This window comes from Phalacrocorax aristotelis, chromosome 8 (assembly GCF_949628215.1).
Source record: "Phalacrocorax aristotelis chromosome 8, bGulAri2.1, whole genome shotgun sequence".
Lineage (NCBI taxonomy): Eukaryota > Metazoa > Chordata > Aves > Suliformes > Phalacrocoracidae > Phalacrocorax > Phalacrocorax aristotelis.
Genome location: NC_134283.1, coordinates 39,576,328 through 39,592,957, shown reverse-complemented (window position 1 = coordinate 39,592,957; position 16,630 = coordinate 39,576,328). Strand labels below are relative to the sequence as shown.

General features: G+C 50.9%; 2 protein-coding genes across 4 annotated transcripts; one reads left to right on the top strand and one right to left on the bottom strand.

Annotated features, from left to right (window-relative positions):
• The first annotated feature begins 51 nt into the window (after nt 1–51).
• MYOZ3 (myozenin 3) lies at nt 52–7,800 on the top strand. 3 transcript variants are annotated; one of them, XM_075102688.1, is made up of 8 exons: nt 52–614; nt 1,543–1,629; nt 2,011–2,174; nt 2,446–2,520; nt 2,622–2,769; nt 3,061–3,232; nt 6,123–6,247; nt 7,060–7,787. In XM_075102688.1, exons 2-8 carry the CDS (start codon nt 1,599–1,601, stop codon nt 7,068–7,070), a joined length of 726 nt encoding a protein of 241 aa, XP_074958789.1. In that variant the 5' UTR covers nt 52–614; nt 1,543–1,598; the 3' UTR covers nt 7,071–7,787. The 3 variants fall into 3 exon arrangements, with proteins under 3 accessions (XP_074958789.1, XP_074958790.1, XP_074958788.1); XM_075102689.1 differs by having other exon boundaries at nt 1,524–1,629; XM_075102687.1 differs by having other exon boundaries at nt 6,123–7,800.
• A 1,187-nt stretch (nt 7,801–8,987) lies between these two features.
• RBM22 (RNA binding motif protein 22) lies at nt 8,988–16,425 on the bottom strand. The gene is made up of 11 exons (XM_075102682.1): nt 16,290–16,425; nt 15,520–15,573; nt 14,582–14,611; nt 13,450–13,582; nt 13,038–13,138; nt 12,706–12,878; nt 11,932–12,132; nt 11,269–11,433; nt 10,782–10,870; nt 10,120–10,251; nt 8,988–9,431 (listed from the first exon to the last, which is right to left on the bottom strand). The coding sequence occupies exons 1-11, from the start codon at nt 16,341–16,343 to the stop codon at nt 9,301–9,303; spliced, it is 1,263 nt and encodes a 420-aa protein (XP_074958783.1). The 5' UTR covers nt 16,344–16,425; the 3' UTR covers nt 8,988–9,300.
• Between the last annotated feature and the right edge of the window lie 205 nt (nt 16,426–16,630).

The window sequence follows — 16,630 nt, the reverse complement described above, 5'->3', positions numbered from 1 at the left end:
GGCCTGGGCGCACATGGCACATGGCCATCTCCTGCTGCTGCTGCATGACCACCATCCCAGTCCCCAAGGGTCAGCCCTGCTCCATGGGGGGGATGGGGGGAGGGTGGGGGGTGATGGTGTGTGTTTGGCAGGATCCCAGTCCCCAAGGGTCAGCCCAGCTCCCTGTGGGGGTGACAGCATTCCAGTCCTCAAGGATCAGCCCTGCTCCATACAGGGGAGACAGCATCCCAGTCCCCAAGGGTCACCCCTGTTCCCTATGGGGGTGACAACATCCCAGTTCCCAAGGATCAGTCCTGCTCCATACAGGGGTGACAGCATCCCAGTTCTCAAGGATCAGCTCTGCTCCCTATGGGGGTGACAGTGTCCCAGTCCCCAAGGGTCAGCCCTGCTCCACCCCCTTTCTCAGCCAGAAATAACTGCTGTCCCGCGGCTGGACCTTGGCATCTGGGCTGGAGCCCAGCACGGGTCGGGGCGAGCGGCAGGGAGCCCAGGGGTGCCGTGGGGGACCAGCCGGGGTCACCGAGCGCTTGTGGCTGCAGCTTGGCTTTGTCCTCATCCCCAGCTCAGCAGGAGAACATCTTCGGTCCCCAGGGTCTGGGGCGTCCCCTGGCCAGGTAGGGGAGAAGAGGTCCCATGCTGGGGTCAGTGGGTGGATGCACGGGGCTTGGGGATGTCCCAGCCTTGGTGGCGGGGATGTGGCCACCATGGGGGTCAGGGCGTGGTCTCCCCAGACGGGTGTTGAGGGAAGGATGGGGCACAGGTCCCATGCTTGCCGTGCAGATGGTTAATGTTGAACTCAGAGCTGGCAGGGAGCTGTGTGCCAGGCAGCCACGGCTGTGGCCTGCGGGACCCCCAGCTCTCCAGGGCTCTTAGGGGAGCTGCACAGCATCAGCCTGAGCTGAGGGACACCAGATGCACCAAAGAGGGCCAAGCCACCATCCCACTCCTCACACTCACTGAGCCAAACACCCTGGCTGCACGGGAGGGTGCTGCTGTGGGTGGGCAGCCTGGGGAGGGCTCAGACCAGGGCTGGTCTCCAGCCACCTCCCCGTGAAGAAACAACCCAGACCAGCAGTCCCATGCCCTGTCTTGCCACTGGCCAGACTTGCCAGCTTCCCAGAAGGGTCAGGGTTGTGGCTCCTGCACCCTTAGGGTCAGCAGCTGAAAATAGCTCTGCTGAGGCCATTGTTGGTGGGGGGGCAGCCAGGGCTCCTGCCCACCCGGCACTGGTGGGTGCTGCTCTGAGGGGGCTCAGATATGAGGATACTGCAGACAAGGATAGACCTGGGGACATTTTCTGCCCTAAAGAAAGACAGAGAGAAGATGACAAGCAGAACTGAGGGGTGGCATGCTTTGGACGTTCCCCTACATCCATAGAAGGGAATGGAGAGTAGCGTGAGGATGATGCTGGCCAGGGGAGGTGTTCAGGGATGATGCTATCTGGGGGAGATGCTCAGCTGAAGCCTGGCCTCTCCCCATGGCATGTCTGGGCTGATGCATCCCCATGCTTGGTGTCACCCCAGGGCTGCCTCTCTCTTCCAGCTGGGCAGGATCCATCCCCCTCCTGCAGAGCTGCCCCAGGAGCTTGGCAGCAAGTGATGACCATCATGAGACCAGGCCCTGAGGATGGTAAGTGGGGCTGGGGCTGCTGCCAGTCCCAGGGCAGTGCTGCCCCCACTGCCTAGGGGCCAGACCCAGCTCTGGTTGAAGCCACTGGCCCCAGTCCACAGAGTCTCTGTGCCTGCTTTCTTGGTCCCTTCTTGCACTAGAGCCCCAAGAGGTAGCAATCGTGTGCTGAAGGCTGAAGGGGTCCATGCATGGGGACAGAAGAGGCTGTTTGAGCCTCTGGAGCTGAGCTAACTCCCTGACAATTCCCCCCACCATGGAAATGCCGGTCGCATGGCCGAGCCACATGACAGGGACCCCAGCAAGGGGACATGCGGTCCTTGTGCTGGGCATGGGGGTCCCCAGTGCTGCAGCAGCCTCAGCTGTGGCTGTGCTCTACCGCAGCCTCCCCAGCACCCCGGCTGGACCTGGGCAAGAAGGTGAGCACGCCGCAGGACCTGATGATTGAGGAGCTCTCCCTGCGGAACAACCGTGGCTCCCAGCTCTTCCAGCAGCGCCAGAGGCGGATGCAGCGCTTCATCTTTGAGCATCCCAGTGGCTACAAGGAGGTGGGTCTCCCTCTCATCCCCTGGCTCTGAGTGCGACAGCCCTTCCCTGGCTCTCACAGCCTTTGCAGGGGAGCAATTCCTTGTGGGACTGGGGGTCTCTCTGCATGGGTGGCCATGCTCAGCTGCCCGCTACGCCAAGATGAAGGGAGAGCAGGGATGGCTTTGTGGGCTGGGCATGGAGATGGGCAAGCATCAGGTTCAGCACACACCGAAGACCAAGAGTGCTGGTTCCCCCCCTGCACCCACTAACCCTTCTCCTCGCCTCCTGCAGCTCCCAGGGTTGGGGGCAGGTGGCTCACACCACACTGAGAAAGGTGACTCAGAGGGAACAGCGAACGAGTGGATGGTGAGTAGGTGGAAGAAGGTCCAAAGTGCTTTTGACAGCTTCCTGAGTCCCAACCAGGGCAGGGGGAGCTCACTGTGCCCCACTGACTGTCCCCTCTGCAGGCAGGGGAGGACGCCGGGGGTCAGCAGAGTTATCACTCCGAGCTCCACGTGGCAGCATTGCCCCAGGGTGGCCCCCCTGAAGTGCCCAAGAAGACAGAGAAAGTCTTGCAGATGAGCAAAGTCCTCAACCCCGATGCTCTGGCCCCAGGTAAATGCCACCTACACCCCAAAGCCAACACCATTATAATCTTGGTAAAGTGGGGCTGGAGGCAGCGAGCTGCTGCCTGCTGATGGGTCCTCCCCAAAACCTCCCCCAAAGTTTTTATATGTATAAATATATAACATATATTTATGTTATATATGCAGGCCTGCTCCCAACAGCAGGTCCTCTGTGGCCATGCAAAGGCAGGGCTGTTCCCAGTCCCCTTTCCCCTGCTTGGGATGTTGCTCCAGCCTGGCTGTAGCTGCAGCAGCCCATGCCATCTCTCTCCCCACGCAGGATACTCGGGCCCCCTCAAAGAAGTCCCCCCAGAGAAGTTCAACATCACTGCCATCCCCAAGGGCTACCGCTCCCCATGGCAGGACCTCCTCGCTGACAAGGACAACACTGTGCATGGCGAGAACCAGCCACCCATGAGACCCGCTCCATGGGACTTCAGGAGCTTCAACAGGTAATGCTGGCCGAAGTACAGGCACCACCAGCCTGTCCATCCCCTAGCCAAGCCCTTCAGCCTCAATAAGCACCTACCATTCTGCCAGGGAATGGTCCATGCACTCTTTATACACCACTGGGGAGCAGCAAGGGCTCAGGTTGCTCTTTTGCTCAGGAGCTCCTCTGTGGCTCCTCTGCAAAGGTCCCTGCCTCCAGCAGCTCCCCAGACCTTGTCTCAGCTCCATCACCAGGCTTGCACAGCCTTAAGCAGCTTGGTCTCATGGGGTAACCTCAGGGATGACAACTGAAATTTGGGAGGACTAATTGTAAAGCATGTGGTCCTGGAGAAAGAATTGCTGCTGTTCCCAGCTGAGCTCAGCTCTGGGCTGGGTGGAAGAACGGCACAGACAGTGCCAAGTCTCTCTCCTAATTTCCTTAAGGTATCCAAGCAGCTGCTGGAAGCGGTGGGGGTATAAGGTTAATCTTCTCACAAGGTGCTAAGAGGTCACCAGATTCCTTCCAAACACCTGCTTCAGATTGATGTCTCCAGGCCCATTTCTGGTGGCTCAGCCTGATCAGCTCCATGCCCTGCACCTCCTGAGCACCTCCAAATTATACTGGGGTCAAGGTCAGGAGTAGACACCACCAAGGAAAATCTCCATTGTGGAAAGGTGTTTGGTGGGGATTCAGGAGATGGAGATCTAGTGGTAGCAAAGCCCCAGCAGCCCAAGGTAAAATAATGAGAACTGAACTAGTAAGCTGAACATCATCCCAGAGAATCTGCAAACCAAGGTCCTGGCTCTCCTCCTCACTGAAAGCCTCTTCCATGAGGATGAAAGTACATGAGCCTCGGTGGCTTGGCCGAAGTCACCTTCCAGTAAGCAAGCTCCCACTGGAGCTCCCTACTGGGACACACCAGTGCCCCCCCATCAGACCATCTGCCATGGTGCTGGGCCTCTGCAGATGGCAGCTTTCCTAAGCTTGCCCAGGGTTGGGTTTGAGTCATGGGGGAGGCGACTGCTGCACTTTGACCGCTTGGCAGAAGGGGCTGGGGGGAACTACGGCCCCTCTGCATGGGAACCGTGTCCCAAAGGGCAGAGATCAGCCTGGCCGCCGGCAGAGCTGAGGTGGTGCTGCCGCCCTCCCTTTGCTGCTCTCCGCTCCCTCAGCCCCAGGGCTTTGCCGTGAGGCCCGGTGAGGTGAACAGCACAGAGGTGCTGCACACTCAGCCCCTCTGTGTACCCCCTTCCACACCAGTGAAAGCGTGGCAGCACACTGGTTTGCACTGGAGTGGAGCTGAGGGAGATGAGGTTAACAGAAGGGACAAGAGCCCATGGGCAGCCATGGGCAAGTGTGGAGAAGCAAAGGGGCTGCATTAGCTATTCCCTCAGGGTCTCCTTCCCAGTTACGCAGCCATCTTGAGCTTTCCTGGAGCAGTAACATCCGAGGAGGTGCCGTATGGGGAGAACAAGGAGCGGCTGCAGAAACTTGGCTCTTTTCTTTCAACTTTTAGCCATGTTCCTGCCTCAGTATTTATTTATGGACAGGGCCTGAAGCAAGGGCATGTTTCTGAATAATGCTTTACCCTGTACCATTTCTCCCCTCTCACACGCTGCCTTTCTATTTAAAGTCTTGAACTGTTATTTAATACAGATGGATGCTAATTTAACACCAAGCCTCTCGCCACCTCCTCTAATTCTTCACTGAGGCATGAAGATTCAGAGAGCCAATCTGCTTTTAACTGGGCTTTTCATGATCTTCCAAGCTGCTGGTTTTTAAATCACTTCTCAGTTCATCAAATACCAAAGTGCAGAAAAACAACCTTTTTGGAGCAAATCAGCTAGTGAGAAGCCAGTGGTCTTGCCTAAGGCTAGGTGAATCCCAGCACAGCTCACGTGGGTCACAGGGCAAGGGCAAATTCACCATCTCAACAGCAATGGCATTAAAGCAGAGTGATTTATTCCCAATTTTAAACATTCAGGCTGTGATGCAAAGACCTGTGGCCACCTTGTTAAGGTGTGATGCCTTAAGGGAGAGTGAAAACCAAGCTCTGAAAAGGACTGTCTTTTCCTAAAAGGGAGAAAGTTTCTGGAACAAACCTCTCTCATTTACCTTTCCCGCCTTATTTCTCCCTAGGACACTGTTGCAAAACAGTGCCACGTTACTCATGTTCAAGCAGCGCTTCCCAAAGCAAACATTCCCAGCTATGCCTCATTGATAGCTCAGCCTCCGTGTGCTGCTCCAAAACCAACATTCCTAGCTTTTCAGGGGCGGGCACTCTCTTCCCCGGTCCCTTTCCACATTTCTAACAGAAAGGGATGACAGCTCTTGCCCCCACACAGCTCCTCCTATTAGTCCTAGTTCAAGCGAAGCTGTCCCAAAAGGCAGATTGGAACCAGGGCCAAGAGAAAGACATTTGCCTGCACATGTGTTAGAGCAATCAGGAGGCAGCACTATCAGCCTCAGCCCTCTGCAGAACACATTAGCTGCAGACGAGTCACTTTCTAAAGATCAGCGGGTTTGAAATCATCACCTGCTCTCTTAATCTAACCTCTTTCACACACAAAACATCTCTACTGCTGTTGGCAGAGCCCATCAAAAGAGACTGTGGTAAAGGTAGGAACACGCTTCCTCCCTTCCCCTGCACAAGACAGGCACCAAACCCCACTCTCCGGGCCTGCCAAAGCTTGATTTGAGGTTGACTCTGCACAAGAGAAGCACCTCGCTGGCCTAGCAGAGGCTCTAACACCATCCTGGGGAGGAAGAGGAGGGTTCCCATTTGCTACAGGCATTGCTAGGTTCCTGCTGGGCTCAGAGTGAGCCCATCCAGACCTGCTTTTTCCATCACATTTACCACACGCACAACTTTTCCTCATGACGTGCTAAGTCTGCTTATCCTCGTGCCACAGGACTCCCACCCCATTTGACAGAACACTGGTCAGCGACCTGTTCTCTGCGCCCGCCGTGGAGCTGGATAACCTGAGCATTCTGGAGGTGATTTCCCACAGACCCAACTTCAACAGAGTGCCACAAGGTTGGATGCGGATTCTGCCAGAGAGTGACGAGCTGTAGCACGCGCGCTCCCTTCCCCATTGCCACGGATGCTTTTATCGCTAGACTCAAACATACTTTGCACAGTAGGGGCGAGCGGAGTAAGTATTCTTCGTGAAAGCTAAGCTAGAGGTCTCAGGTAGTTATCTTCTTCCATGGGATTTGAACAAGCTCAAGTCTGGGACCATTTTGAATTCCCCTCATACCAGGCATTGCCACAAGGGTGCTTAGTGCTAAGCCAACCGGCCAAGTTCTCATCGTCAATGCAAGCAGATGCCCGTAAGCTCCTGTACAAAACATCCCGTACAGCCTGTCCTCTTCCCCGCCTCATGGAAAATGGCAGGACCGCCAGCTACAACACACCAAGCTGTCTTGCTGCTTCTTCACCAACACATAAGGCCTGCTCCGACAGCTGGTGCCTTTGCAGAGAAATTCCGTCTTTGGGACAGCTCTGCATCTGTCATTCCAGTCACGACGGCAAGAGGAGGTGATAATTGAAGAATACCAGCAAAAAAAGTTACTGAAGGCATTGGCATGTTAAAAGCAATTACCTTGGGCTTGGCTGGACAACAAAAACAAACAAGGGACTGGGCATCTGCCTGTTTATCGACAGACGTACAGCACAGCCAGGATAGATGGGAGGGGAACACTGAGAGTTGGAAACTGGTGCCCGTTTTCCACAAGCTACTGGCTAGCACTTGGCAGCTATCACTTTCCCCTTCCTACTGCTATTTGCATGCCTTGCTTAAACATCTAAGCCCTTTGATTGACCTACGCCACATTTGCTTCATATAGTTGTTCAGTAAGGATCAGGCCCTGCCTGGACCAGCTGCACTGCAAAATCGCACCAGTCTGAAAGACACTGCCAGGGCATTCTGGCAACTTCACCGTCAGCGGGAAGGAAAGGCAGCGCAGCCGTGACTCCAGAGCAAGCACGGGCTTCTGCATGAACGCGTACATCAGCAGTGAGGATTCAAGGAGACAAATGTTTTCAGCAGTGACACGCAGCGGGACACGCAGCTCACAGCAGCCTAGAGGGCAGTCATCAGAACATCTGGAAAACCCTGCTCACAGAAGTCTCTAACTTAATACGGGCTTTCTACAACTGCTTTTGTCAGGTTCTTAATGTTACCCTTATTTAATCTTGCAAAGGCAGGAGCATCAGGATAAAAGTTTCTCTTTCCACCACTGTGGTTAAACTGGGCAAGTAAATTCTGTGGTAAAAACGCAGTTAACAGCTGCCTCACTTGTGAAGTGTATTTGTAATGCTGTGCAGACAAATCCCACACAGGGATTCTGCTGCCACAACACATCGTTCAGGCAGGAAACTTCCATTGCTCTGTTTGTCCCACAGAAGCAGGAGGGGACAAGCAAATGGAAAAAAAAAAAAAGGTCCATTCCTTAAACATTAAACATTTACGATGCACAGCTGCTGTCCCCTCCAAAGCCCTCTCTCTTTGTCCGTCAGCTGAAGGATCCATGTACCCCTGTGGACCTGGCTGCAAATAATAAATAACTTGCAATAACGTAAAGCCTGCTTGCAGTCGAGATCTGCCTGCGTGGAGCTCACAAGCCCCGACGGCAGCGGCAAACGCTGCAGCCCTCCCCGACCCACCATCAGGCCTCTGCCTGTTCTCCAACACTGCCCTAGGGTGGCTCTTAACCTGATGAAAACTAATGGCCCTCACCCAAAGCTCAGCTCTTTCTCCAGAGAAAGCCAGCCTGCATGCCAGCCACACCCCAGGTGCCACATGTGCTACGCCACCTCCAAGAGCCCTGCAGGGCTGGCAGCAGCACACGTGCCTTCGGTGGCAGCACCAGCGGGACCCCATGGCATGGCACACGGTAGCACTGTCATTGCTCACTCTGCATCTTGGCTTTGGCAGCAGCCAAATAAAAATCAAAGTCCTCAGACACTGTGCTCTGGGAAGCAGGGTCTAAGCAAAGCATCAAAAAACTCAAATATTTTAGTGTATTTTTTTAAAACAAGCAAATGAGGCTTCAGAATAGGTCCCACCATGTTTTGCTTTACAGAAATATGTCCACAGATCCATAATGTGAAAGCAGCTGACATACAGATAAACTTAAAATCCTCCAGCCACACGTACATGCACCTTATTCAACAGCAGACTCGATGCAGGGAGAGCTGCTCCCAGACAAAAACACCCTAGTTGGAGCACAGAAAGTAAAGTTTCACATCTTATCAAAGCAGGACAAAGCAGCATCCATCTCACAGCTTAAGAGGAGACTGTAGCCACAGGCCTCAAAAGCCCTCATCACGCTCCCAGTATACCCAGTTCAAGCTTGCAGCTGCACTGTGTCCTCCCCCTGTGGCTGCCAGCCACATAAGCCCTCTTTCAGCCCTGGGGCTGAAAGGCCGCTGCTAACCTGTCACTCCATATCACGACTGCGCTACCCGGCAGCTGCTCACAGGACCTAACGTTTATCTTACTCAGGACATGCAGGATTAGAAGTGAAGTTTCAAAAAAGGTTTTGTTTTCTATGTTTCTTTTTAAGGAGGAAGTCAGGAAAAAGGAGGAAGGAAAATGCTGTGGCAATAGTAAGGCAAAGCCATGGGTTTGGCACGTCTGATGAGCTTGTTTTTCAGCTCTTTACTAGAACAGTAAGTCATTAGTTACCTGACAGAGAAGAGCCTCTGGTTACGTTTACATAGTCCACAGCATTCAGACCAAGAATATCAAATGGGCTTGTAAAGGGTTCAGTTTTGTTTTTCCAGAAGTTTATTTCAAAAGTGTGCAAACGGGATACATGGATAGCACTGTAATTCTGGTACACCTGATCCACAGACGCCCCGACAGCCCTTCTGTCTGCCCCCCGCCCCCCTCCCCAACACTAAATGAAAGACCTGGGTTGTTATCAACGACCCGATTATGAGTGGAGACACAGAGCTCAGCCTGCCCGGTGTCTGCAAGCAGGGAAATAAGGCTTCTCTAGCTCACCCACAGCTCAACATATGGTGCTACCATGGTAACTAGAAAATAGCATTTGCTTAAACAACGAGGGTGGCACGACGTGCTAGGGGCTGCTGTGCTTTCCTGCGTGGGCACCCATCCTCTGGGGATCTTGGGACGGGTAGTGAATGGGGCCTGGGGCTCTCATGAAGGGAGGCGGGGGCCCCATGGCGTGGAACATGTGTGGTCCAAAACCTGCGGGAACAAAGTTGGCAGCTTCAGAGAAAGCAAAGAACAACCCACACAGATGTACTACGGCTTGAAACTACCGACGGAAAACAGCTGGCTTACAGCTGTGCCTTAGAAAGGTGCACATCTCCCATGATTCTTCAAATCCCCAAACTCCTTCCCCTCTTTCCAGTACAACTGAGGGCAATCCTTACCCAACACAGACAAAAGCCAGTGCGGGGACTGAACAAGCGCCGGTACTGCCAATCTAAATGCTTCCTACTCGGCCATGGAGCAAAGCAAAGCATATCCACAAGAGTCTGACATCCCACAAAAAGAGGGTCTCCAGCTAGATATATACACACAGCCAAACACAGGCTGGTGCTCAACCAGCTGCACAATTGCCCTTTCAAGTGCAGGTTAATGTGGCATTTACACAGCCAGCAAAAGCACCGAGTAGCTTTTGCTCGGTACCAGGAACAGGGATCTCTGACATGTCTGAGAATTTGCAAGTGAATACATACCACAGCAAGCAGCTCAGTTTAATTGAGCTGTGCTGACAGCTCGGTTTACATCATCAGTTTACACTGTATGATCAGGGATGAGGAAAATCAACTCAGGGCACGCATCAGTGCTACAGCACAGCTGAGCAAGGACGACTAGATCATCTAACACTGAGTTAGACACCCCCACTCGAAGAGGAAAACACAAGTACCTGGAGGTGGTGGGGGAGCAATGCCAGGAGGAGGTGGCAGTGCAATGTTAACCACAGCTGGAGGGCCACTCGGAGGTAGGTTGAAGTAATTTGCAGAAGCCTCCTCTTCTGCGGCTGGAGGAGGGGGCAGAGCTGCAGAAAAAGCACACGGTGGTTATGGAAAAATCTCTTGATCAAGACACACAGAGGTATCTGCTTTCAGAGAAGAGGCGCAATCAGTTCTTCCACAAGGGCAAACTGCTGCTGCTACTGCACACCTGAAGTGGAGCAAGAAGCGGGACCACACTGAAACTCCATAACAGTCACCATTTTTCTTCACCCAAAACCAGATTTGCTATTTCCGTCATACAACACTCAGTGGATTAGGAAAACATTAACCAAGCCTTGAAAAGTGTGTGTTGCCAGCATCTCAGACCTAAGTAACTAACTCAGCTTTAACTTTTCACTCATCACATAAAGAACTCTCTTTTCATCACGAATTTCCTTCCTGAGAAAGCTCCCCTTCCATCCTAGTTGGATCCGCTGCAAACCTACTGTAACTGCCTGCTCTGGGCTCACCAGTGCCTCCACCGTCCTGACTTCTGTTACTGCTCTCAGAGGTTTATCACCACCCTCTCTCAAGCCAGCATTAAACGTTTGAGAGATGAAAACAACTCCCTTACCTCCGGGAAGTCCTGGAACTGGCTCCAGCTTTATCCCAGATTCTGTAGTACCTTCCTTATCCTTTTCTTTTCCCCTCGCTGCCTGGGACCTAAAAACCAGACAAAAGTTGGAGAACAAGGACGAAAAAAAGCAGGATAAGCAGATATTCACACCACAATACTTTCACATTATCTAATCCAGATCCATGACAAATTCACAGAAGATCAGAGACAGCTAGTACAAAGTGTGCAAACAGTGTTTACAGGAGATGGATTAGATGCAAAACTACCGAAACCTATCCATAACCCTCCGCCAGGAAAACCCCTTGCACAATTTGTTTGATCTCTAACCCAGATCCCACTGCTGAAAGAAAACCAAACTATTTACCAAATTGGTGTCTACCCCAACTTAATATCCAACCCAATCCAATCCTGCTCATGAGCACTGCATAAACTGAGTGAAGAATCTTGTGGCAGCATCCACAAGGCTTCCTCCTCCCGTGCTCACCTTCCCCATTTGACGTTGAGCCTGCGGCCGTTGACAATGAGTTTGTTGAAGGATTTTTCAGCAGCCACTTCCGCAGCTTGCCGGGTGGCAAACTGGATGAAAGCACACTGTTGCCTCTGCACTACAGTTATTGTCCGAATCTCCCCAAACTGGTAGAAGTGATTTCTGTGGGGGGGGAAAAAAAGTGATTATGAAACACCACTCCTCCTAGCTGCAGGGTACGTAGGATCTCATCACGTGCTGAAAGAGTTACGCTCAGATCCTTTCTTTTCTCCACCACCAGTTTCAGACTAACCCTTAGAAATCAAGTCTCTTGCCCCACTGTGCAATTATGGAGCAATAAAATCTCTGCAGCTTTTCGCAGCAGCTACTTAGACAGGCTATGAGACTTTCTTGTGAGAAGTGTAACACAGCATCCCCAACAGCTCAGAAGGATGACTCATCCTTAAAGAGAGAAATTTTAATCAAAGCATTTAAAATGTGCCTGTTTATCTGTTCTCCAACAAGCTGGCACTCCTCTGCACTTGCCCACCAACCAATTGCCCGTTGAGGAAAAATGAAAACCAGATTTTTTTTCTTGGCAAGAGATTTTCTCACTTGAAGATGAGCAGTAATCAAAGCGTCAAATAAAAAGGCAAGGGCGACACAAATTCACCAACACACCTGAGATCTGATTCAGTTATAGTATCTCCAAGACCTCCAACATAGAGTGTAGTAATAGTCTTGTCATCAGGGGGGTCTAGACGAGGCATGGTTGACGCTCGTTTCAGAAGTTTATCAGCCACAGGATCATTAATTCCATAGTAACGATCTTTGATGTTCTGATCAGCCAGAGGATCGTCTGGATCTGTAGGTTTCTCATGTCTAGGGTTCAGCAAACAAAGCATTCCATAACACGAGGCACAGCTGCATCAGATTAAAATGACTGAACTGCTACCTACCATTCTGAAGGCCTCTGGTCACTTATATGCTCAACCCTGCTCACATAAACATGCCAAAATGGAACAAAAAGCCCTGAGAAATTAAACTGCAGCCAGGACAGCCTCAAGTTCTGAATGAATGGCACTTCTGACAGCTCAGCAGCCAACACTCCAAAATAGAAGAGCTGGATTTCAAATGGCCTCTTGTTCAAACACAAAGATCTCTGATTGAGGGGACTGACACCACGAAGGGAAGAAATGAACTACGCCACAGAAGAGCTGCAGCCGCTGCTTCGGCAAAACACAACCAGACTGTGCAGCTCATTCCTCACAAACGAACTTCTCACAACAAAGATTCGTTCACTGGCGCTGCGCGACAACTGAATGCGAGCTTAGCACTGACCCCAGTCCCAGTGCTGCCTCTCCGGTCGACTGCAGCACCTCCTCTTCTCCGAACCCTAAGGGGAGCTTTATCTGACTGTGCTGAATGGATTAATTGTTTAAGCTATATTTGTACCTGTAGGGGCACTCTTCTCCTCTCTTGCATTCTCCTTTTACCCAGAAAGAACAGATGTGAGGACGATTACGTTTATAGTAAGGAGTGGTCCGAGCCAGCTTCAGCAGCATGTCACTGGTAGAAGTAGCCTTCCCTAGTGCACCAACTGGTCTAGTACCATCAGAATTAGATATCTAAACAGTAGTTAAAACACAAATAATTATGTATTTATCATCATTGAAAACTAACACACAGAATCAGAATCACAGCAAAATATTTCAAGATAAGCTAGGTCATTCCTCCCCTACACATCGCCACACAGAGACAGTATGACTACAACTACACTCTCTTACCTCCCGTTCCATGTTCTGGGTGTAGTACTCTTTATTGACATCAGACTTTGGCATTTCATCCTTAAGGGAGAGTCCTGCATCCCGGACTTGAATAGGCAAACCTAGAATGAAACAAAAATACAGAATCACCAAACTACCACCAAATCCATACGAAGCACAAGCTGAAAGAGCAGGAATAGTTATTTTACCCTGCATTAGCCAGAGATAACTCATCTACTGCTCAGGTATACCGGGCTGCCCCTGAACCTCAGGAGAGGTGTGATCATCAAGGCTTCTTCTTCTCAAAGACTGTCCAGAGATGACGAGACAACCATGCCAATTACAGGCACACATTTAGAGATATTTCACCAACTTTTATTTCAGAGGCAAGTAGACCAGCTGCTTCTCTCAGTTTACATTTTGTGGTACATACCATACTCCAGGTCAAGCAGGCAGGTCTGACAGACGTTCTTCAGCTTGCTGCATGTCTGGCATACTTCTGTTTTTTTGAAACGCATACGAACACCAGGGCACCAGCGGAACACCGTGAAAGGTCTGGCACAAATCTGAAGGACAGAAAGTCAACACTTGTATCACTGTCACACAGAAAAATGAAGTTACCATTCCAGTTCTTGCAGGGAAACCTGAAGTCCAAACACATCAAACTGTAAATACAACTTCTTCATCTAAGACTGAGACCTCAAGAAATATTTGTTTCTATTTGGTGTCCTACTTTGACAGGAGAAAGGTTTAGGAAGGTTTCTGGTTGGTTTTTTGATTCATTACAATAACCCGAATGCTGATCTACTCAAAGACAACAGGAATTCTTCTTCCTTCCAGGAGATGTCAGTATAGAGCTATCAGAAATAAATTACCCATTATTTGTAAATCAGTCACCAGCAGAACACCAAGCCCAGTGAGAGGTTATGAGACTTTTGGTCCAGCAGACTACTAGTGGTCTCTATCCTACCCACTCGAATGATGCACCTGCTTCTGCTGCAACGCACGGTTTGAGGAAGGAAAGCAAGATTTCACCTTCTCCTTACCTCAGATGACAACTGATAGATAAAAGGGGCAAAAAAACTCTTTAATTTCCCCCAGTCAGACAACACTAAACATTTCTTGCTCTCTCAGAAATAACTGTGGCTTATTTCTTAGACAGCCAACACAAATCACATACTCCTAGCAAAACCTAAACTCAGGTTATTTGTGCACCACTTACGAGCAAAAACAAACTCACAAGAGAAAAACATGAGATGATTTAAAATGCTGAAACACCTTCAAATATAGTACAACAACATTAGTAGAACCTAATGCTGATAAACACGAGCAAATCTAAGTCTGTCTGAATAGTCTTCAGTAATTTTACTACTTTAAGACTGACTTTGTCTAACACAGCGCACAGTAGACTGACCTAAATATTCCTGCAGTTACATAAACATTTTAAGTTGTTAACCCAGACAAGCAATTTCCTGAAGCCAACAGGATTTTTTAAATGTTAAAATCTAATATTCCTAGATGTGCACCAATGTAGATGCTTGTTCTTCAAAGAAAACCAAACATACCTTGCATTCTTTTCCATATTTTTCTTTGGTCTGAAATATAATCAAAAACAACAAGAAAAAATATCATTAATTCAACATAAAACATATAATTGATGTTATAGCACATTGGGCTTGCGCCTTGGCAGGTGCAAAAATCCTAAAGTCCTAAAAATCTCTCAATCCAATGTTGGTTTAGAGACATTCATTATAACACGGTATTATAAGCCCCACTTCACAGAGAGATGAGAGGTGAGAATTAAATGGAACACGAACAGCTATTTTTAAGCAAAGATTATATCATTATGTGAAATAAGCATGTGAAAATAAGCAGTTTTTGAGATAACACCTATACTGGCAGTTGAGTTATGTTTCACAAAAATATCATAATCTCTCTCAGCAAACTCGGTGGAATGAAAATGCGAAGAAAAGATAATGTAATTGTAGGTCACACGGAACCAGACTGAGGACAGAGAAAAGAAGCATAAATGGCCTGACTCATCCGGCACAGAGGAAACCAAGGTAAATGAACAAGGATTTAAATGACCATCAGGCAGCCTTCATAAGACAGCTTTACCTTATTTGCACAGGCTCGTATCCTGCACGTTTTAGAAATTATGCTAAACTATTTAATATTTCAGCAGTCGTTTCACTGTCCTCCATGTCACATGACTTACGAGTATCAAACCTTTGCTTTCTAGTATCTCCTGTGCTCCAGACATTGGACTGTATCATCTTGCTCACCTTTTTGACCAATTTATTCTTAATTCGCATACCTAATGCCATGACATCACATACCAACAAATGGCCGGAACCAAATCCTGTTGTGCAGAACCAACTAATTAGGAGGGCACGTGCACCTCAGCATCTCCTCCTGCAGCCAGGCTTATTTTAGTCCCCAAAACCCAGCAGCTCTAGGGCCAACACAGAGGGAAGGGCAGCAGGGTCAAACAGGCACGTACCATTCGGATGTATGGGTTTTCTCCAAGACATGTCTGGCACAGAATGGGGAAGTCCTGCATGGAGCAAAAAAAAAGGAAAAATCAGGGACTTGCAACAAATTCTCATCACCACAGCATTCAGATCACACACTGGATGAACACGAGTGAGTTAAATCAGACCTAAAACTAGGTTAAAAAAAGCTAGTTAAATCAGACCTTAAACTAGTGAGTTTAATCAGACCATCTGAAAGATGCAAAAAGGTTTGTTCCAAAGGCGCCACTGGGAAAGGCCCGACTCGAGGCCCGGGTGTGGAAGAACCACGACCTGCTGCTCCGTTTTGAAATAAAACTTAAACCCATAAATTTGACATAAAACAAGAAGTGTATTTTGAGACCGTCACACTGCAGCGACCCGGCTGCAGCAGGCACCGCCCCCACCGCCCCTCCCCACCCATTATTTGCACCGTGCCCACCCGGGAGCGGCCTCAGCTCAGGGACAGCGGCCGCTGGCCCACGGCGGGGCCGGCCCAGCCCCCGCCGCCCGCCGTGAGGCCTCCACGGTCACCGGACACCCCAGAACCCGGCGGGGAGGCCCGCCCAGGGCAGCACCCCGCCTCTTCCAACCCGCAGGGGGGCCTGGTGGCCGCAGCAGCCCCTTCCCGGACGGGGGGAGGGCAGGGACGCGGCCCCCCCCCGGCCGGTGTCCCCGTCCCCACCCGCCCCTCCCAGTAGCGGAGGGCCCCGGCGGCCAGGGCACGGCCCGGCCCGGCCCGCCTCTTCGCCGGCCTCACCGCGTCCTCCCAGTTCTGCCGGTTGTAGGTGTTCGAGCCCAGCGATGTGGACATGGCGACGACAGCGCCCCTCTCCGTTCCCCTCCGCCGCCCCGCCTCGCTCCCGGCAGACGGCGGGAGCCGGAAGTGACGCCATTTCCGCCAACGACAGTACCGGGGCGTGCCGCAGACCGCCGCGGCGGGGGCGCTCTAAGCACGACGAACCATAGAGCGCAGCCCAAGGGGCAGAGCGGCCGAAACCATCGGAACGAGGAGGGGTGCGGTGGGGGGGCCGAGACCATTGGGAGCGCGGGGGGGTGGGTGCCTTAGCTTTTTGCCTTTTTTTTTTTTTTTTTAAATAA

Coding starts and splice junctions, on each gene's coding strand:
- RBM22 (XM_075102682.1), bottom strand. CDS start 16,343: ATGTCCACATCGCTGGGCTCGAACACCTACAACCGGCAGAACTGGGAG. Junction 15,574..16,289: donor GGCAGAACTGGGAGGACGCG/GTGAGGCCGGCG, acceptor TGCTCCATGCAG/GACTTCCCCATTCTGTGCCA. Junction 13,583..14,581: donor AATATGGAAAAGAATGCAAG/GTATGTTTGGTT, acceptor TCTGTCCTTCAG/ATTTGTGCCAGACCTTTCAC.
- MYOZ3 (XM_075102687.1), top strand. CDS start 1,599: ATGACCATCATGAGACCAGGCCCTGAGGATG. Junction 2,521..2,621: donor GAACAGCGAACGAGTGGATG/GTGAGTAGGTGG, acceptor TCCCCTCTGCAG/GCAGGGGAGGACGCCGGGGG. Junction 2,770..3,060: donor CCCCGATGCTCTGGCCCCAG/GTAAATGCCACC, acceptor CTCCCCACGCAG/GATACTCGGGCCCCCTCAAA.